Source organism: Dacryopinax primogenitus (assembly GCF_000292625.1).
Source record: "Dacryopinax primogenitus strain DJM-731 SS1 chromosome Unknown DACRYscaffold_5, whole genome shotgun sequence".
Lineage (NCBI taxonomy): Eukaryota > Fungi > Basidiomycota > Dacrymycetes > Dacrymycetales > Dacrymycetaceae > Dacryopinax > Dacryopinax primogenitus.
In genome coordinates, this window is record NW_024467202.1 from 630,423 (window position 1) to 650,070 (window position 19,648).

Here is a 19,648-nt window from a genome sequence, read left to right on the forward strand (position 1 = left end):
CCACCATCGCTGTGCTCTCCCTCCCTCAAGACAACCCAAATGACAGTAATGCTCACCCATTCCACCCCATCCTCCACACTCCCACCACTCCTTGGCAACCGTACACGACCAGATCCAATGCCTATCGCGTTCGACAAACGTTCCTCAGAGGAAGAGGACGCCGCAGAGCGCAGGGGTGTACGCAAGCGCAAGCGGCTATCAAAGGTGCGTTTTATGTCTCGAAGTAGCTCGGGAAATAGCTAATAACGAGAGTAGGCATGCGATGCCTGTCATAAGTCAAAGCGTCGATGCGATGGTCGATGTACGTTCATCTCTCCATTTCTGCGCGTTAACTGACCTACTCTTTCCTTAGCTCCTTGCGCGAACTGGTGAGCACTTGACATACCCCGATTCAAATCAATCCTGATTGAATACCAGTGAATTCGCTACCAAAACATGCGTCTACACGGACAGCCTCGGACGCGCTGTCGCAGCACCCCACGCCCGCTCAGAGGACCTCGTATCCCTTCTCTTCCCCCGTCCTGCTTTGGCTTCGCAGCTCACCTCCCCCTTGCGCTCCGCTCCCTACCCTCCGCAGGGCGTCATGGGTCCTCGCCCAATCGCCAGTGGACCGCTGACTCGCCCATCTGGCGGGCTACCGGTTAATATCATGGTCGACACTCCCCAGATGTTGAAGGAAGAATATCCTTGGGCGAAAACCGAGGAGCTGCGCAAGGCCCTCACAGACGTGATGCCTAATACAAGGATCACGGTCGATCCAACCATCAAACTTGAGCTGACGAACAGTACGTGTATGCTACTTGCGCGGGAGAGGAGCGCTGAAATCATGTGGGACAGTCTTCTTCAACAAGTGCACACCGTACAACCTGATGATCCACAAGCCCACGTTCTTGAGCATGCTCACAAATGGCAGCTTGCCAAATTACATCCTTCTTTCTATCATGGCATTGGCCGCGCCCTATTCTTCCCATCCAGCACTGCGTATCCTTTCTCCCAACGGTCGTCCCTGGCAGCAGGGTGAGATCTTCGCGGAACCGGCGAGGCGCGTGCTCCTCGATCGTACGGGGAACGTTCAGCTGGATTATACCCTGGAAGTGGCCCAGGCATTGATTATGCTACATGTTCACGAAGTTTCTATGAGGCGTTCGTCCGGTGCCAACGGCCGTTACATGAGTAAGTTCTAGAACTTGGTCAGAAAACAGCTTCACTTACAGATGATAGCAATGGCTCTTGACATTCTGCTGCGCTTTGAGACTCACCGCCTGGATGCTTCAGGGGCAATGGGTGAAACCACAGAACCGACAAAGGCTCTACTTGCTGAAAGCTATAGGCGGACGTTTTGGCTCATCTATTTCATTGAGTCCCTCTGTTCGACGTTCACCGAACGCCCGCTCTCTTTCAAGGAATCTGAATTCGCCGTGTAAGTCCATTTCCCCTTTCGCGCTAGGGTATTCTCAGGCTAAGCTTGCTCCTAGCCGGCTGCCGATGAAAGACAGTCGATTTGAAATATTTGCGGATGCTGAACCGCCGACGGAGTTCCTCCGACCAGGGGGACAAGATGTCACTGAGCCGGGGGCGTTTGGGTATCTTGTTCGCATCACCTCGATCTACGTGCGCATCGCAGCGCTCATTATCGAGAGTCAGAGTAAGTGGCCCCGCTTCTCCCACTCCGCACGTTTCTGACAACGTGTCCGCAGACATTGGAATGCTGCGGAACACGGAAACTCACCGTCGTCTTACGACACAGCTGCAGGAGTGCGAGCGAAGCCTGACGGTGAGTCGAGGCCCGACGCAAGGGATGCCGGGGAAATACTCATCACATTCACCCCTTACAGGACTGGCAATTATCTTTGCCGTTGAGACTCCGGTTCAACGAAGCCAACCTCCGCATGCACATCCACATGTACCACATTGCTGGCGGCTTCGGTTGGGCATTTGCGTACATGCATGCGCTCTCAGAATGTTGCATGCTGGCGATCTACGAGGTATGTTGTCTCCCTTGCTTCTTGGCTTTTGCTCCCGGCTTCTGACACCTTTACCCCGCTTTCTCAGGTCTTTGACGAGCCGCCGATGACGCGTTCCAAGCAGGCCATCGCAAACCTGATGATCATTTTGGACTGGCTTGAACCAAAGGGTCGCTCCAACATTGCCAGTGAGTCTCGAGGTCCCTTTCTGAGTCCCCAGTGGGTGGGCTGACCTTTGTTCTTCTTCCCTCTCCTCCCTTTAGCCGCTTGGATACTCCTTGCCCTCTTACAGCACTATGACCGTGCTCGGGTCGAACCGGACGCTCGTGTGCAGGAGTGGTGCCACGAGTACGAGGCCCAATACGGCATCAAGCTGGACGATATTCGGAGCCCCTCCTTCCGCCAGAACTGGATGGGACCGCGGGTCCACGCACCGCGACTGATCAATGGCCAAGGTACACCGACTTGGCAGGCTGTCGGGCAACCTTTGTCGACTTCGGCCGCTCCTAGGCCCAGCCTGCATATTGGGACTACGAACCACTACGACTACCCCATGGGTGGCGGGCCGGCCCACACTTATGGGCCCACATTCCCGCCCCCCAGGACGACGCATACACCGTACAACGGAATAACCATGGACCCCTTACCTACACCAGCGACATCCCATTGGCCTGGTGATCAGACACTGGGGCCGCTACCTTCGTTGCCACGGATATTCGACAGGCAGGAAGTGTCTGCCATGCACCTCTCACCAGTAAACCAAGTTTCGCCATACACCATGCCGTACACCGATGGCTACCTCTCTGGCCCCAACGCCCTCCCACATCACCACCAGTACCCCTCGAATCACAGTTTTCGTATCCGCACGAATGGGCTTCCGGCGAGCAGCTTAGATTCCCTTTCCGGATCAACTACGGATAGGTTCACCTCCGTATCCCCAGCAGATGAACATGCCCAGCCCGCGAAACGTGCGCCTGTCGGCCTTGGATGGTTGGCAGACGAGCCACGCGCAGAGCGGAAGGTCGGCTTGCTTGATTAGATTTCATAGACGATTTGGGTTTCTTTTGGTTTCTGTTGTTGTTACTTATCGTCCTGTTTTCCATCTATCCTCTCGATTGGTTTCTGGTTGGGTTTCTTGTATCCATGTTAAAAGGTACTTTTTTCGGTTCTGTACCATGACCCGTTTCCGCTCGTCGTTTCGAAGCCGTGTTGGGTTTCATTGGCAGCACATCATGCCGTTTAGCGACGCTGGGATTAATAGGTCGAAATGTATTATCTAGTTTGTCATGCAAACGATTCAGCTCGACGATCTATCATACATTCTGCTTGCCCGCCCCATGGATCCAGAGCACGCAACACACGGTCAGGGGTGATGTTACTACACCTTGTGGATGTTCCGGTGCATCTCCGGGTGAACTTCGACAACCCGCTCGAGCAGCTTCTTCACCACATCCCTCCGGTTCTTCTCAAAAGCATCGTTGATTGAAGAGATCCTCTGCTCTGTCTCCTTGTCGATGCCCGACTGCACAGACTGGGTGCTCCCCGAGCGCTACGTACTCAATCAGTACCTGGCGCATACGGGGACAATGTGGACGCACCTCGGCCTCAAATTTCTTGTATTCCGCATCCATCTGTTTCCTATACTCCGCAATTTCCTTATCCGCCTCTGTACGTGCGTCCTTTAGGCGCTGCGTGCGGTCTGTGCATCCGCCAGGTAAATAATATGACGTGGAGTCGCGAGAATGACGTACACTGCCGTGCTTGTTGGACGAGCTTGGCCGCCTCCTTTTCTGCATCGAGAAGGGTTTGAATGTTTTGAGACTGTTGGGACTGTTCCGCAATGCATTAGGTATGTTTCCTTCACTCTTGCTACAGAGCTCACCATAACGTGTGGAGATGAGTGATGAGTGACTCTGCTCAACGGCGCGATTCTCAAGTCCACTCTAGGGGCTGTGAACGGCGGAAGCAAAAGGTCCCTAGGGGTTCTTTCCGTCATGGGCGACTGAGTCTTTGCAAGTCGTCTGAACACTTTCGAGACCACCAACATTCTCATGACATTCACTTCTTGAACAACGATCCTTTAACCACCGTGTAGTAAGGTCTAGTGAAACACCTGAGCAAGAGGTTGTAACCGGTGAAGGGCTGTTACAAGTCACAATACCAATGGCACATCAGGATGACGCGCTCAGCGCGGGGACGCCCGACCCACTCCAGCTGCTGAGCAGTGCTCTCTCTGCACCGGCAGACTCAGCGGAGCAGGGAGAGCGCCTCGTGCAGCTCAGAGTTGTGCTTGAGAACAACCGCCCGAGTCTCATTCCGATCATGATATCCAACCTGCTTCCAACGACGGCGATGAGCGTCGACTCGGTGTTGAAGAGGTGGCTGCTGGACTTGGTGCTGTATGCATTGGGTAGTCAGGCGCTTGATTATAATACTCGTACAGGAGGTACGCCGATTTTGTCATGTAGATGCCTATAAATACTCAACCGCGACTGGCGCGCGCAGTGGCAATGGAGGTAGTGAGCCACCTTGCTGGGTTGCTCTACGGAACACATATCCCGATCGTGAAGACAGTGATATCATGTTTCTCTTCCATATACCCGCTTATATTTCGGGCTGTGTGCGTCCCCCAATCTAAGGACAGAGTTATGCATGTTTATGAATATGATCCAGATGTCAACCTGCGGGTATGGCCGCTCAAAAGCAATGGGAAATCGTGCTCGCTGCCAAGGATCGCATCTTCAAACTCTTGGATTCCCCCACTGCCCCCTTGGGCATCAAGCTCTGCGCGCTGAAATTCATGCAACGTGCAATTTTAGTACAGGGAAGAGGACCTACCGACCCAAGGGTGAGCGGATCTAAATGATGAATGTTTATGGAGTTGAGCGCTAATTTTGCTTATCCAGTTACAAAATATCGCGGATCCGAATTTGTCCCTTGTACCCACAGGACACCCATTCATATCCCCGTCTCAATTGGAAAACGAAGGAGTGGAACTGTTGCAGAAAATGATAACCCTTCTGTTCAAGTCAAAGTGAGCCGGGTTCATTCATTCTCCATCTAACTTGGGGAAACTAAGCGCTCGTGCACTAGTGTGGTCGAAATCATTTCCGCATTAGTCAACTGCTTTGATGCATTTGTCCGTCTGCGTCCTGCGTTAGGAGAAGTCATCCTCCAGACGCTGGAAGTATGGACGCCGACTGCTCTTGCGGCCCAATCTCCCACATCTATCAGGAGTGTGGAGAGATCCATCCGAATACTTCTCACCCACTGGTTGCGGTATGCTTTTCCGCGATTCATTCCGCATGTCACTAAGTGCCTCACCCAGGAGCCCTCACGGACCACCGCACACAGCGCGCGTACATCAAATTCTCCAGAAGCAAGCCGAAAGAATACAGCAGGCCGCTGCAGAAGAGGACCGGCGGCAAGCTACGCTCAAGCGACCAGCACCTTCGGAGGATGAAAACCCACATGCTGCACAGCGACTCAGGCTAGACCCAGCCGCCGCCGCGGGGATGGCAACGCTTGGAGATCTAAGTGCTTTCGATGTCAGCACCCTACCGCCTGAGATGGTGGTTGATCTTGTTATAGCCAATCTGGCCCTGGTATCGGAGCAGGAGTTGATGGCTGCTGTTCAGGTATGCATGATATTCATGGTCGGCGCCCAATAGCTTACGTTGCACATCAGACCGTCCGCCAAGCATTTGCCGCAGCAACATCATCGGTTACGTCCCAGGCTCAACCAGCAGGTGGACTCACCACGCAGGAAGCTATGGCCTCTGCACTTGTTTCAAGAATGGAAGACAACGATGACGAGGACGTTGTGATGGAGGAGGAAGAAGAAGAGGACGATGAGGACATGGAATATGAGCCTGATAAACTGAATGAGCAACTGAGCGTATGTCATGTTGTATTATCTGTGGATGCCGCTCATGAAATGGACAGCTTGACCTCCCTGCAACATCAGCCCATGGTGTTGTGTTAGAGGCGGATGACGAAGATGTTCTACAGTCCCTTCGACTAGCGAACTATGAACTGCCGCTACCAAAACCAGTCGATCCTGACTCTCGTACAAAGATGATCCAGTCTGTCCTGTCACGGCTCTGGGAGAATGGAAAGGAGACGGAGCTACAGGCTCCAGAAGAGTCCGATGCTGAGGACATCAAGGCCGTTGCTGGCTTACCAGCGCATGAGTTATGGATGCTCACCCTTGTGCGCATGGTCACGCGGGGTTCTACATCATCCGGGGATGACTCGGTTAGTTCCAAGTCAGAAGACGATTCCCCGCCCCCGGTCCGGACACATCCTTCATCCGATGATATCCGGCAGCGATTATACGACTTCGTTCTGAGTGATTTCCCCAATCGGTAAGGACTAGTTCCAAACGTTTATCACGCTTCCTTACCTTGAGGGCGTCTAGGATCAAAGTTGCTACAACGTGGTTGACAGAGGAATGGATTAATGATAAGCGACATACTCAGGATGAACTGTTACCGGTACGCTCTTTGAGGGTTGGACTAACCTAAATCTCAATGTTTCTTAGTCTGGCCATTACGAGAAGTGGCTACGAATGATTGTCGAAGAACTAACTAGGGAAGTTGATTCCAAGGATAAATCTCTTAACCGCTTCTTGATGGATGTGCCGGTTTTGCCCCCATTCGTCTTTGGAATGATGCGAGAGCTGTGCGTGGTGGAGCAGCGGTGAGTGTTCTGCTGTTCCTGTGCGCTGCATCTATTAAGCAACATCTAGTATGGCAATCGGGTTCGGCGTTCTCCGTGAGATTGCGATGTCGAGAGAGCCATTACGAAAACAAGCTCTAGAAATTGTTTTCGATCTCACTACTCATCCTGGTATGATCCCATATGAATGACAGCCGTATTTACTGTGACTAACTTCATCCGCAGTGAAGGTCACACGGAATGCAGCCATTATCACCACAAAACGCTGGGTACAGGACAACAGAAAGCTGGAGTCATATACTAGGGCATTTGCTTCGCAGATGCTTAAAAGATTGTCTCTTGGAACGGCTGTATCTAACGACGCGAACATCAATGGCGAACCTCCAGATATGGACGAGGAATCAAAGCATTTGAATGCGTCTGAAACTGAAACTGCGGAGCCCAAGGCGAGCCCCGCACGTGAAAAGAACCTAGAGTATGCGACAAGTTATGTCCCCGAGGTGCCTGTGCCTCCAGTCGACAGAGCCTTGGTGCAACAGTATCTCGAGTTGTACTTCGTGCTTTGCCTAACGTCCCAGGAGATGTTGGACGAGTATGTTTGTTGGTGTTACATCGTCAAGTTTGTCGCTGAATGTGCGTTAGGATCTTTGACCGCTACCCCTACATGGACTCTTCTGTGCAGGAGGCAATTCAGGATTTGATAACGAACTTGGTCAAAACCCTTGGCCAGTCCAATGGAAAACTTTTGACGTTGTTACGGACCTTCCCCGCAGGCAGCGAAACACTTGCCTTGAGGGTGCTGAACATTTTGACGGAAACCAGGCGACCCTCCGCTCCACTGGTGGCCTTGATCAAAGCCATTGTGGCTGAACGAAATCTTGACGTCCGTTTTCTCATGCCAATCTTATCTGAAATGGAAAAGGTGGGCAAGTCTGTTGTTCTGTGTGACTTCTCATAACACGGTCTAGGCGGATATCCTACGGTACTTACCCCGTATCGTTGCCACCCTCACTGGTCAAGCAGCCGAGAAAGCACTTGTTCGCTCCGTTTTCTCCTCGATCGTCACTGCACCTCCGCAGACATTCGCAACTTCTTCGAATCAGCCACGGGCTAAACAATCGGAGCTGCTCACCCCCGTAGAACTCATGGTGTTACTGCACCACATAGACAGAGATGCGGGGTTGAAACCGACGATCGAAGCCATTCAGCTGTGCTTCTCTATGACAGATATATACCGTTCTGATGTATTAGCCGCTGTCATCCAACAATTAGTGGATGAGCCAACACTTCCCACATTGTTCATGAGAACTGTGAGCAAACCTCCATCGCGTGCGTCAACAGGAACTGACAGTGCTTCCAGGTCATCATGACGGTACAACGTTACAAAACACTAACTCCTTTCGTCTCGACTACTATTCTCGCTCGGCTTATTCCCAAGAAAGTTTGGGAACAGCCTCCACTCTGGGATGGCTTCCTTCGCTGTGCAAAAATGATCGCCCCATCCAGCTACGCCGTGCTGTTACAGCTCCCTAAAGCGCAATTGCGAGATGCAGTGTCGAGAGACGCAGACCTTCGTTCGGGACTGAAGGATTTTATGGTCAAGAGGGGCGGAAATAACCGGGCCAGACTTGTGGAGATATTCGGAGAGGACGACGAAAGTGGACATCCTAACATTACAGGGCACACGGGCTCTTCCCCAGCACCGCCAACGCCCACCCTGCTTCCAAATGAAATTGGGGCGACTTAATCTCTTGCCTATCTCCCTCCTTCCTGTTATGACAACTATATTGCTCGTTCGAGACAATTCTACTTGTAGCAATAAGCTTAATGTCAAATTGGTTGATGCGCTGGAAGAGAAAGGGCGTAAGCACTCATGATCACGACTGTGATCACCAGACTGACACAGCCCCTAACGACCAACCTTTTGAGTGCGGGGCATCGATGTATTTCTTTTTGGTTTTGCTGCTCCCGCTTTTCGCATGTCTTTGCAGTTGTCTCGTGCTGGTCATTCAAGAGCTGGGCCGTTGATATTGGCTCGAAGAGGTGGACTCGCTTGCTCTCGAGGACGGAAACAGCGAGAGTACACTTCACAGCAGAAACAATATGCGCCTAAACATGAGACAAATCCAGCAAAGTACAACTGGAATCCGAACAATTTTACAGATGAACTCCCGAAGAATTACGAGAAATACCCTCTCTTGACTGCTTCACAACTGAGTAGAGAAAAGAAACCGCGTCGAGAAGTTAAGATGCTTGTCCGGGACTTCATCGCGGACGCGTTGTATAACCCCAACTATGGCTACTTTCCGAAACAAGCCGTAATCTTGTCTTCGCCAGAACCCTTCGACTTCCCGTCATTGAAAAACTCTGACGAGTTTAACAGTATGGTCGCACGTACGTATGCTACCGATGATACTGGCCCTCGAACTCTCATCGGACGGCAATTGTGGCACACTCCGACAGAACTTTTTAAAGCGAGTCCTGCTCTCTGTTACACTTCTTCCCTTGAGTAACCAGATGCTTTAGCCGTGGTATGGCAGTGCCATAGCACAATGTCTAACCGCCGATTATATGCTCAAATATTTCCCATACGAGGACTTCATCATTTATGAAGTAGGGGGTGGCAATGGCACTCTGGCGCGCAATATTCTCGACTTCGTACGGGACTATTACCCCGACATCTACGAGAGAACAAGTTATCGGATCATTGAAATTTCCCCCCAACTTGCAGAAATACAGAAGCAACAACTCAAACAGGAACATGAAAATGTGGAAGTCATCATCAAAGACATCTTGCAATGGGATAAACCTGACTTGTCCCCTTGCTATTTCATTGCGGCGGAAGTGATCGTACGTCTTTTCCTATCTCAGATTTATCATTCAGCTACCTATTGTACCACTTAGGACAACTTTCCGCATGACATTATTCGGTATCGAACAGAAGATCTAAAGCCTGCCCAATGTGTAGTCGTTGTGGACAGCGAAGGATCGTACACGGAGCTTTACGAACCAATAACCGATCCTCTCATTACCCGATTTCTTGCTTACAGAACAGCACTTCATCACCAGCCTCCAGTACTCACTCGAGTGATGACTTCACCGGTTCTACGCTTTCTTCGTCAAGCTCTTCCCATGGTGCCTAATCTCTCCTCGCCTGAGTTCATCCCTACACATCTGCTCCTATTCCTGGAGAAGCTCCGTAGGAACTTCCCACAGCACCGCCTGCTTTTGTCCGATTTCTTTTCTTTACCAGAAGCACTTTCCGGCTACAATGCACCAGTGGTACAAACACGGTATCGCGGCGCCATGATACCATGCACGACGTACCTGGTACAACCAGGATATTTCGACATCTTCTTCCCCACTAACTTCGAACGACTCGGTGAACTCTACGAGCTGGTTATGTCACTACCACACACGCCGCAAGAACTCGATATTCGCAGCTCTCCTATCCTCCAGAGTGATCGTCGACTGGCCTCCGACTTCTTCTCAGCTCGGGGACGCAGTGATGTCGAGCCAACTCCCGTTCTGAGCGGGAAGCCGGCTCGTCTTGGTCCGCCTCTCTGCAATATATTTACCCACAAAGAATTCCTCACGCGCTACGCGAATATCGAGGCGACAACATTGCGAAATGGAGAAAATCCCTTACTGGAATTCTATCAGAATGCGAAGTTCCTGTTCTAAACGAACCCAACCCTCTTCGTCGTCGTGACAATCATGAACATGTATACATTGGACAGAGTTTCGACTACGGGGCTAGAGGTACGTTATGAAGCGGTATAAGTACATGCAGGATATGGGGTAATGAAGCATGGTAGACAAGGGATGCCTTCCCTGAGCAAGCAAGAACGATAAAATTGAGAATATCATGACACAGAAATGCCGACAGCAGAACGAAGTGCCTCTGCAGCCTGACTCGCCTTCTTCATAGAGGCCGTATAACCTTCCATCGCTTGATCGGCCAATTGCCTAGCACTGGGACGATTGGGCGGTGTCCGCGGTGTCCCGGGTCCAGACGCGCTACGGATAGACGGCGAATTCGACAGAGACAGGGCCGGATCGTCCAAATCGTCGTCAGTTAGGTCACCGTTCTCCCACCGCTGAATCCGTAATCTACTTCTTTCAACGCTTTCCCATTCATCACGCATGCCGGTCAAGCGATTACGAATCAGGCGCAGTTGCCGCGCTGCATCGGCATTGGTGGCTCCGTTTACTTGTGCTTGATCGGATAACGACGATAACGATGCGATGAGGTCGTTATTATTTGTGTGTATGGCAGAAAGGGCTGTCAAGGCGGTCCCTACAGGATCGACGGGTGCTGCATTTGACGTAGTGCGAGAATGCCGAGCAGATGTGAAAAATCCATCGTCCTGATCGTTGTACCGTGTTTCGTCCGGGGATTCTGGGATGTGTTCCAATGTTCGATTCGGTGACCACAACTGTCCATCGTTATATCCATCCAATTGTAACGATTCCATGCCACCGTCGAGCCATCCATCCACAAGGGTAATTTCGGGTATGTCAACTTGAGTGTCTATTTTGTGTCGAAGGTCTCGAGCAATCTGCTCAAACTGTTTGACTTGCATGTCGCGATCTCGGAATGTCGTCCGCAATCGTCTCAGAAGATCGGAGATCCAGTCCTCAACACTTGGTTCGTAAGCCACGTCTTCTGACTGTGTTGGTTCGGCCGTCTTGAGCGACAGCATGAACCTGTCCATGAGTTTGGCGTCACGAGTGAAAGCATCAACGGGATCAAGCATATCGTTCACGACTACTGCTGGTGTTCTCAATGTCGATTTAATTGACCGAGGTGGTGTGATGGGTACTTCAGCGATTGGCAGCTTGTCTTCTATGTTGCTATCTTCTTGGTCTGCTGAAGGATCGACAATCGCTCCCTCTTCCTCATCAAATTCAAGCCCTAGCTCTTCTGCCAGAGCTTTCGCATTTGCGCCAGGTTCAGGAGCAAGCGCGGCTGCAAGTTCGTGTGCCAGTGACATGCCGCCGTTTCCTGCATCGCCCTCCAATTGGTCTCCACCGTACAACCCAGCAAGTGAGTTGGAGGTTGATGATGGTGCCAACGCGGACAACATGCCACCTCCTGCGCCAATGGATGGCTCCATCAAGTCGGGGTCTTCCTCGTAGTCAGGATCCATCGGTGCAGTCGAAGAGAGTGCTAAGGGTATCATATAATAGTGGGAGGAGTCAAAGGTGGGTTGTCGTCGTGAGGAGTAAGGGACGCGTTGCGCGCCTTGGAGGGCAGGAAATGGGTCGCGACATCGTTTTGGACCAAATTTCGCCACCCCTCGGAGCTTCGGAGAATGGTGGACACGACTCGGACAGTTTGATATCACAGGAACTTCACACTTGTTGTCGGCTTGGTTATTCTGGTTTAGGTCTCTTATCTCACAACACCGCAATGTCAACCGAAGTATCCATGGAACGTCTGGTTCGAACGTATCTGGCAGCCAACGGAGATGAAGACGTGCAGGAGGTCGTTTCTGGTGCGATACCCCACAACTTTCGCTTTGTCCCTCGTTGATGTCTTTACAGCTATCGAGAGTGGTTCTTCTACTGTACTGCTACTGGTTCGGGCGCTTGGAGAGCCCCTGACGTCGACAGAGGATGCGGTTAGAACAAGGGGTCTGTTGCACTGACAGAATGTGCCCCTTAGCTCTCCCTAATCACGAATTTCAGGCTTGAATTTGCTGTCTGAAGTGCTCACTCGAATACCGAAAGAGAAACTTAGTGAACAAGCTAGTATGTTCTCATGTGCATTCGTGATCTTTCCTAACGGTCTGCCTTGACGCAGCTCGTGTTCTGACCAAGTTCTATATTGACAAGCTCGAGGATCTGCATGTGATCGTACCGGCGCTTAAGGGCATTCTCTCATTAGAGTCTTTCTCCCACTTTGGAGATGAGGAAGCTGTGAAAGTCTTTGAGGCGTATGTGCAGTTCGCATGCCTCCCATAGGTTCCACTGATCTGTAGCTCAGACTCGTCCAAAACATCAAGATGCGCGCCCATGTTCAGGCCACACGATTCATAGTTTTCATGATCATCGATGCTCTCCTTAAACACCGAAGAGATGCTCTCAAGTCTCTCGGAAATGTCTTCATAGGAGGGTATATTGAGCTAGCTAATGGAGAAAAAGATCCACGGAACTTGCTACAGGCTTTTTCCATTGACCGTGTCATTCTAACAGAGTTCGAAACGAAGAGCAAAATCGATGTCAGTATATTCACCATGTCTTGTGATGTCTTCTTACGTGATGCAGGATCTCTTTGATATTACCTTCTGCTACTTCCCCATAAGCTGGAAACCTCCCGCAGGAGACCCGTATGGAATATCCACGGATGACTTGCGCAATGCCCTTCGCCAGTGCTTGAGTGCAACCTCGCTATTTGGACCTCTCGCGATGCCAACATTTTTAGAAAAGCTGTCTGCTACAGTTGGAGCTGCAAAGGTCAATGGTAGACCGTGTTGATGTGTTCCTCGTGCTGAAATTGTGCAACAGATCGATACCCTGCAATCAATGACTGCATGTTTCCCTATATACGGGCAGACTGCTCTCCAACCATTCGCCCAAAAGACCTGGGACGCACTCCGAATGGAAATCTTCCAACCATTGAATGACGAGACGCAGGATTATTCCCTTAAGACGCTGATCTCTTTCATTCAGACATCATATCCATCGACCGATGCACAGCTCGATGGCATTGCTGTGGAAATTACGAAAGAATGTATCGGACTACTGAAGGAACCCGAGCGAGATCAGGCAAAACACGCTATCAAGACCCTGGGTGCATTGCTCGAATCTTCTCCAGCGGTCGCCAAGCATGCTTGCGGACAATCTTTAGACACGCTTCTTCGACTCTTCCGAGACCCATCGGCAGGATCTGCGCGTGGTGCTGTTATGGATGCCATTACCGGCTTGTTATCAAGCCTAATGCGAGCTGCTGCAGATGGGCTCTATGATGTGTCTGAAGTCTTAGCAAGCAAGAAGGATGAACTGGTGTCTTGCTTCGTATCAAGCATTCGATCATCGTCGTTGAGACAGAATGCTTTGAATGCGATTCTGGAAATTACGCAAATAGCTGGCCTCATTACTACTGAAGAGATAACCTTCATGTGTCAAGCGTGCACTGAGATTCTTCTCGAAGAGTCGAGTCAGGAAACACAGTGCGTTAAAGACACCCCATGTCTCATGCGAAGCTGAATTGTATTGCAGGGAGACCCTTCTGCAAGTCCTTAAACAGTTTTCTCGAAACGCACCAAAAGCGTTGGAAGAGACTTGTCTGCCGCTTCTTTTTGCCCAACTTCCGGACGAGGCTCCTGCTCTCGAAGCAGACGAGAAGCGCGAACATTACTGGCGAATATTATCAGCATTACAATCGCTGTGTCTGGAGCCGGTTCTATTTCAAGTTCTTGTCGTGCGACTTGTTACAAAGTTGGATATCATATGTTCCCTTAAGTTGGACGATTCCCCTGAGGCCCTCATAGAAGTAAGTGCGGCGTATTCTCATGCCATCCTAGAGACTCTCCGAAAGACAATACAAAGCAAGATTCACGCCAAACACAACGACTTCGCGAAGTATCTTGACCAGCTGGTTCCACGTTTGTTCAGTATATTTCTGCGAGCAGCTCTTTCTCCATCATCTGTCCGACAAATTCCATGCAACACAATCTTAATTTTGGACGCTTCCAATATTGTCAATCTTCTGACGCAGACTGCATCCTCAACGTGCGAATCTTGCCCCTGTGAATTGCCGAGTATTGACCTGTTTTCAGCGAACAAGCCCGTTTCGTAACAAGTCTGTTCCATGCTTACTTCAATGGCACGTATACCCAAATTGCATACGATGCGGTGCGCATTCCGAAAGATGTTCCTTTCACCCCCTTTGCGGTCCGCCTCTGCTTCCTATTTCTGCGTCCTACTTATGCCGCTGCAGACTGACGCATCTTCGAAATCAAAAGATCTCGTCCCCATACTTTGTGGTGCAATTATCGGACTCCGTAAAGAAGTCAGTTTGCTTACTCACACTACCCGATTAGAATTAAATATCCGTTATCCAGGTGGACTTGTCTATTGACATACCGACTGCGATGGTGAAGCGGTTTGCCGAATGGTGCTTATCAACAGCCGATAGTGCGCTACAACGCGATGCCGTCTTGCGGGCCCTTTCAACCTTAATCAATAAGAGACTCGAAGGTACACCTCTCAACAACGGTCGGGAAGTCTTATACTGATGAACAGGATTAGACATAACACCTTTCATGAACGAGACTCTGCCTTCTTACGGCAACGACGTGCTTTTGAATCCGACAGTCTCCCTTCCCCGCCGACTTGTCTGCCTGGAGCTATGGGTTTGGGTATGGCGATTCCTCTTTCAAGTGCCGTGAGCTCAAGCTTCGCAGGTTGGGAGAGCCCTCCTCGTTCGCAGTGATGATTCTATCAGGACCCTTGTGGATGACCTCTTCGACCTCTTCCCAGATTCGAATATCGCATACGATGCCGCACTGGCAATCGGGAGGATATCGCAAGGCGGTGTCGATGTATTGACAAAGGAGAATCACGCGACAATACGGGCATGCTTCTCTACTAAACCAGTGCATCAAATACTGATCGCATCTCGTACAGTTCCTTCACATGCAGAAGTTTTTTAATTTGTTAATACCTACTCTCATCACGGGCGCAAAGGACACGAGCGGTGTGTCTGGTTTAGCTCTACCTCCGCTTTTTCTGACTCAGTTCCAGATACCACCAGACAAACCCTATACTTAGCAGCTCTGGCTGCTGTTGTTATCAACATTCCTCATGCTGTTCTGAGCCAGGTTCTTCCATCGGTGAGTCTTCGTTTGATACACAGGTCTCTGGTCCTCAATATTACCCAGATTCTCCCCCTTCTCTTCCGCTGTCTACAGCTGTCGGACGCGGGTTTGCGAGCAAATGTCGCCGAAGTCTTCGCTGCTATTGCAGCCGACGACGTTCTTGCTTCTACAAGTCTAACAGAACATTCTCCGAGTTTGATCAAGGCACTTCTGGCGAATAGCGTTCCTGTCGCAGGCGAACCCACCAGCGTCAGACTACGCGTTGCTGCTCTGAAGAGTCTTGCGGCCATTCCAGCTGCTATTCGATACGATGTCCTGCACCCATTGAAGCCGACTGTTATATCCCAACTCGGAAAAGCGGTCGATGATCATAAGAGATCAGTACGCAAAGAGGCTGTAGAAGCCCGAGCAAAGTGGTATCGATACCATGGTTGAACTGATCTCTTGCATTCATGTTTCGAGGTGTGTTTTCAAGACTGGCCAACCTCTGTCCATTGTACATTACTACCAATCTTATCAAGAGGAATGCAGTGTTGTACAGCTTGCATGTATTAGAATGGAATGGTTTCACAAGTACGATTTCACTCTGTGATTCCCAGTTGCTCCCTGATCATCTGTTTGACACGACGCTCATATTCCTAATGCGTTTGTCAGCGGGAAGTTCATACTGCACCAGGGTAATGGCACGTACCGAACGATCATCTCTGTACAGCTTGCAGCAATCAATGTTGGCGCCACTCTCCAGATTGGGCTCTGGAAACCCGTTAGGATGACCAGAGTTCGTGGGGACAATTGATACGCACCCGCTAACATAGATATCACACTAAGAACAACTTTTTCAATTGACTGGACGGGTGACCATCGCTCTGACGAAAGCTGGTTCAATGTTCAGATAACAACTCGATTGGCGATGCAAGAGGCGCACCTCATACATATGCGGATCGTCACCAGGAGTATGCAAGATAGAGATGCAAACCTCTCCATTTGGATAAACTGCACAATGATGAGATATTATGCACATTGTTCATAGAAGTCACACACTGTTTGGATGGAATATGGCCGGATCAAACTTCATCTTGAATGGACTGAGTGGGTAGTCGGTGGGCTGCAGGACGATTAAGTACCATTAATGACATCGAGACAGCCTACGCTCACGAAGGTCAACCGAGCAAGGAACACACCTCCTTCCTGCAGTCACAATCAATACTTGCATGAGGTTCGCACGTGAAGGATGTGTGCCTACAAAAGGAGTCCCCTCTGGTCCTTGTATTAATGCCTCCCACTCGAAGAAGTTGTCCTCGCTGATCGGCCCCGCAGTGAACATGCCGTCAGGAGCGCCGTGCGTTGTGAGCTGCTTGTATTCAGTCATCAATCGCCGTAACGCGGTGGATGATTGCGTTTTCTTAGATCCGCCAAGCATGTTGGATTGATATATGGATTGCCGGTAGAGGAATGGAGTGTCAAGAACGACTGAAGATGGTGACCGTGTTGAACAGGGACCTGCCCGTGATCATGGTTTTGGAATAGTCTTGTACACCATGTGTCAATCTAGTTCATGCATATGTATATACCACAGATTTCACAGTGTGAACATTTGAAGAAAGATCCATAACCCTATATTGGATTCCGCATCCCTCTCGTTTATACAGACACTACTGCAGTGTCGTTGTCCTCTTCTGGTATCTCCGTCTGTACATCCCTGACCTGATGCAAACATAGTCCCTCTTCACTGGTCCTTCTCCCCTTTGATTCAGGAAGGGGAGAAGGACCACCTAGATGATCCATCTGGCTCTTCTTTCCTCCTGTCATTTGGATATCGATGACATTCACCTCCGCAGGTTGATCAGCGATTGTTCCAGATCCCTCTCGAGCACGACGACGTCGAGCAATCGGGTTCAATATGACACTCAAAAGCATCACTCCAGTATCAAGTACCTGAATAAGGAGTATTTTTCAGATTGGAGTAAGTCTTGGGAACAAAGTGGGCGTACAACAACACTTATGTATGAGAAGGAAAGCAACGGGTCCAAGGACGGCTTGAAAGCGAGGGACAATGTGCTGAACAAGCCGCCCAGGCCGTCTACCAGCATGAAAAGCATGCTCACTCCTCGTACCTCCTTTAGCCTCCATATCTCGTAGTACTGTGGTCTGATACAGAGGGTGAGCACACACAGGGGTGGCAGAGAACGGTCAAGTCGCCCACATTAAACCCGCAAATAGTAATATGGCCGTCATGACCCCGAAGAACTGGAGCGGACGATCATTGTTCTCCTCAAGGCCGTGCCTGACAGCGAATACAAATGCGACCTCCAAACCTCCGTACAGAAAGAGAAAACCGAAGAATATTGATAGTGTCTTCAGTTTGCTGAAGTGCAAATCATAATAGAAGCACTGCACCCAACAAGTGCATGCAAGAGATCCGAATAGCTGCGGCTGAACCATCAACTACGTGTACTGGTCAGTAAGGTTCCTCGTGCTGAAAACTTCATCGGGCGCACCGGGATGTTCACATTCTGTGCGACGTTGTATACACCCAGGGGGAGTGCCGCAAGAGCCCAGATCAGCATGAGCCAAGGTGATAACCCGTAGGTAGATTTCTCCCGCCAGGACTTCCATGCCTGAGGTACCAGCTGAATACACCAGCAGACAGTACCTGAATATGTAGCGTGAGTTATCGTATGACAACGAGTTGCAGGATCACACACCTATTGTCCCGAACACGTTTTCTGCAACTGCGTTAACAGGCATACCACCGATGTTATTCAAGTATGATGCTTGGATGGTTGATATTTGAGAACAGTATATCAGACATAGAAATCCACATCAAAACGCTTGTCGGGTTGAATTCCTCAGGTTGACAGTTGGGTTTAAGGCGAGAAGGAACTGCTAGTTTTACGGGTGGAGTGACCGTGACCGCCGCGTTTGGTGAGGGTCTAGCGCGGGCATCCTCTCGGCCTTTCGGACTAGCATCACCTGTGACTCGCCAACAGATATATGCACTGGATTTCACCTGTATGACTTATTTCTGACCTTGCTAAGTAACTATCTGCGCAGAGATACTTGATTCTTTCCCCGCTTCTTTTCCTTCACCGGAACGAGAACGCAGCACAGTCATTTGTGCCAGCGGTATACCATGCTCTGTTTCTTGTCCGATCGACGGCCTGCGTGGTTGAGTATATGGTCCCCTCCATGCGTTTGACTCGTCTTCTATGCCATGTTGAGATGGACCGCCAATGGGGTGACCATTTGGAGCTGATGAAGCAGCTTCTCGAGCACGGCGTCGTGCTGCAAGCGGATTGAGAATCAGCTTGAGTGCAATTACCAATGCGTCCAAGACCTGTGGCCGTGTGAACCAAGATTAAGCACAGGTATAACGGACAGCTAAACATACGATCACGCTAATGTATGAGAATGCCAGCAGTGGATCGATCGTTTCCTTGAATGCGAGCGACAAGGCGCTGAACAATCCACCCAATCCATCAATGACCATAAACAGGGTGCTCACGCCGGACACTTCTCCAAGCTTGTATATCTCGAAGAATTGTGGCCTATACCGAGAGTCAGTCAATGGGTTCATGAGGTATGAGGGGCAGAGACGTCCAGCAACCCGAGGAACACAAGCATCGCAGTCAGTACCCCGAAGAACTCGAGAGGTCGCGTGTTGTTCTCGGCCAGTCCGTGACGCACCGCATAAACGAGGCCGACCTGAAGCGCCCCCAGCCCGAGCAACAATCCGGCAAGGGTGAGAATGCTATGGTACACTGACAGCCGGTACTGGTAGTGAAGGCATTGTATCCAACAGATGGCCGCAAGAGTACCGAATAGTTGGGGCTGTAAAATGAGCTTGGGAAGTTTTCGGTATTTTCGGTGAAGATGTCGTACTTCAATAGACCCACCGGAATATTGACATTCTGGGCAATATTGTACACCCCCAGAGGAAGGGATGCCGATGCCCATATGAGCATCAACCACGGAGATAAGCCAAAAGTCGATTTCTCTCTCCAAGCCATCCATGCCTGAGGAACCATTTGCACACACCAACACACGGTACCTGTCATGATAAGCAACACACCTGTTTACTACATATCCTTTCAAACGAACCTAATGTGGCGAACACGTTCTCCGCTATAAGATTTACGGTCATGGTGATACGCAAGTGGAATGGAGCACCCGCTT

The 19,648-nt window shown here is 50.4% G+C and overlaps 9 protein-coding genes across 9 annotated transcripts; 4 read left to right on the top strand and 5 right to left on the bottom strand.

Annotated features, from left to right (window-relative positions):
- Positions 1–48: 48 nt before the first annotated feature.
- Positions 49–3,003, top strand: DACRYDRAFT_105815 (uncharacterized protein; the record flags this gene model as incomplete). Its single annotated transcript, XM_040768146.1, has 11 exons — positions 49–204; positions 256–301; positions 353–368; positions 418–785; positions 838–1,173; positions 1,222–1,420; positions 1,476–1,645; positions 1,698–1,774; positions 1,836–1,985; positions 2,053–2,152; positions 2,228–3,003. The coding sequence occupies 11 exons, from the start codon at positions 49–51 to the stop codon at positions 3,001–3,003; spliced, it is 2,394 nt and encodes a 797-aa protein (XP_040630546.1).
- A 339-nt stretch (positions 3,004–3,342) lies between these two features.
- On the bottom strand, positions 3,343–3,960 carry DACRYDRAFT_105816 (V-type ATPase; the record flags this gene model as incomplete). The annotated part of the gene is made up of 4 exons (XM_040768147.1): positions 3,343–3,513; positions 3,563–3,663; positions 3,716–3,794; positions 3,847–3,960. The coding sequence occupies 4 exons, from the start codon at positions 3,958–3,960 to the stop codon at positions 3,343–3,345; spliced, it is 465 nt and encodes a 154-aa protein (XP_040630547.1).
- A 49-nt stretch (positions 3,961–4,009) lies between these two features.
- Positions 4,010–8,392, top strand: DACRYDRAFT_21169 (uncharacterized protein; the record flags this gene model as incomplete). Its single annotated transcript, XM_040772270.1, has 15 exons — positions 4,010–4,410; positions 4,470–4,584; positions 4,638–4,812; positions 4,871–4,998; positions 5,058–5,243; positions 5,293–5,602; positions 5,653–5,862; positions 5,910–6,331; positions 6,385–6,460; positions 6,508–6,665; positions 6,715–6,815; positions 6,870–7,236; positions 7,287–7,566; positions 7,613–7,954; positions 8,005–8,392. Exons 1-15 carry the CDS (start codon positions 4,128–4,130, stop codon positions 8,389–8,391), a joined length of 3,540 nt encoding a protein of 1,179 aa, XP_040630548.1. The 5' UTR covers positions 4,010–4,127.
- A 231-nt stretch (positions 8,393–8,623) lies between these two features.
- Positions 8,624–10,404, top strand: DACRYDRAFT_93945 (DUF185-domain-containing protein; the record flags this gene model as incomplete). The annotated part of the gene is made up of 3 exons (XM_040777186.1): positions 8,624–9,118; positions 9,171–9,494; positions 9,549–10,404. The coding sequence occupies 3 exons, from the start codon at positions 8,624–8,626 to the stop codon at positions 10,326–10,328; spliced, it is 1,599 nt and encodes a 532-aa protein (XP_040630549.1). The 3' UTR covers positions 10,329–10,404.
- On the bottom strand, positions 10,400–11,679 carry DACRYDRAFT_21171 (uncharacterized protein). The gene has a single exon (XM_040772271.1). The coding sequence runs from the start codon at positions 11,639–11,641 to the stop codon at positions 10,511–10,513; it is 1,131 nt and encodes a 376-aa protein (XP_040630550.1). The 5' UTR covers positions 11,642–11,679; the 3' UTR covers positions 10,400–10,510.
- A 251-nt stretch (positions 11,680–11,930) lies between these two features.
- Positions 11,931–15,907, top strand: DACRYDRAFT_77340 (ARM repeat-containing protein; the record flags this gene model as incomplete). The annotated part of the gene is made up of 16 exons (XM_040776263.1): positions 11,931–12,145; positions 12,195–12,284; positions 12,339–12,401; positions 12,454–12,586; positions 12,637–12,871; positions 12,918–13,106; positions 13,158–13,822; positions 13,872–14,384; positions 14,432–14,546; positions 14,593–14,664; positions 14,717–14,852; positions 14,904–15,013; positions 15,059–15,229; positions 15,282–15,351; positions 15,393–15,487; positions 15,536–15,907. The coding sequence occupies exons 1-16, from the start codon at positions 12,061–12,063 to the stop codon at positions 15,905–15,907; spliced, it is 3,114 nt and encodes a 1,037-aa protein (XP_040630551.1). The 5' UTR covers positions 11,931–12,060.
- A 146-nt stretch (positions 15,908–16,053) lies between these two features.
- Positions 16,054–16,892, bottom strand: DACRYDRAFT_105821 (ubiquitin-conjugating enzyme; the record flags this gene model as incomplete). Its single annotated transcript, XM_040768148.1, has 7 exons — positions 16,054–16,110; positions 16,164–16,225; positions 16,276–16,348; positions 16,398–16,465; positions 16,514–16,577; positions 16,628–16,660; positions 16,716–16,892. 7 exons carry the CDS (start codon positions 16,890–16,892, stop codon positions 16,054–16,056), a joined length of 534 nt encoding a protein of 177 aa, XP_040630552.1.
- A 128-nt stretch (positions 16,893–17,020) lies between these two features.
- Positions 17,021–18,220, bottom strand: DACRYDRAFT_64653 (uncharacterized protein; the record flags this gene model as incomplete). The annotated part of the gene is made up of 5 exons (XM_040775760.1): positions 17,021–17,407; positions 17,464–17,620; positions 17,676–17,917; positions 17,971–18,125; positions 18,178–18,220. The coding sequence occupies 5 exons, from the start codon at positions 18,218–18,220 to the stop codon at positions 17,114–17,116; spliced, it is 891 nt and encodes a 296-aa protein (XP_040630553.1). The 3' UTR covers positions 17,021–17,113.
- Positions 18,221–18,471: 251 nt separating this feature from the next.
- DACRYDRAFT_21172 (uncharacterized protein) lies at positions 18,472–19,637 on the bottom strand. The gene is made up of 5 exons (XM_040772272.1): positions 19,574–19,637; positions 19,369–19,523; positions 19,074–19,315; positions 18,864–19,020; positions 18,472–18,809 (listed from the first exon to the last, which is right to left on the bottom strand). The coding sequence occupies exons 1-5, from the start codon at positions 19,614–19,616 to the stop codon at positions 18,507–18,509; spliced, it is 900 nt and encodes a 299-aa protein (XP_040630554.1). The 5' UTR covers positions 19,617–19,637; the 3' UTR covers positions 18,472–18,506.
- Positions 19,638–19,648: the final 11 nt, after the last annotated feature.

Coding starts and splice junctions, on each gene's coding strand:
- DACRYDRAFT_21171 (XM_040772271.1), bottom strand. CDS start 11,641: ATGTCACTGGCACACGAACTTGCAGCCGCGCTTGCTCCTGAACCTGGC.
- DACRYDRAFT_21172 (XM_040772272.1), bottom strand. CDS start 19,616: ATGACCGTAAATCTTATAGCGGAGAACGTGTTCGCCACATTAG. Junction 19,316..19,368: donor CCCAGAATGTCAATATTCCG/GTGGGTCTATTG, acceptor AAACTTCCCAAG/CTCATTTTACAGCCCCAACT. Junction 18,810..18,863: donor TCTCATACATTAGCGTGATC/GTATGTTTAGCT, acceptor ACACGGCCACAG/GTCTTGGACGCATTGGTAAT.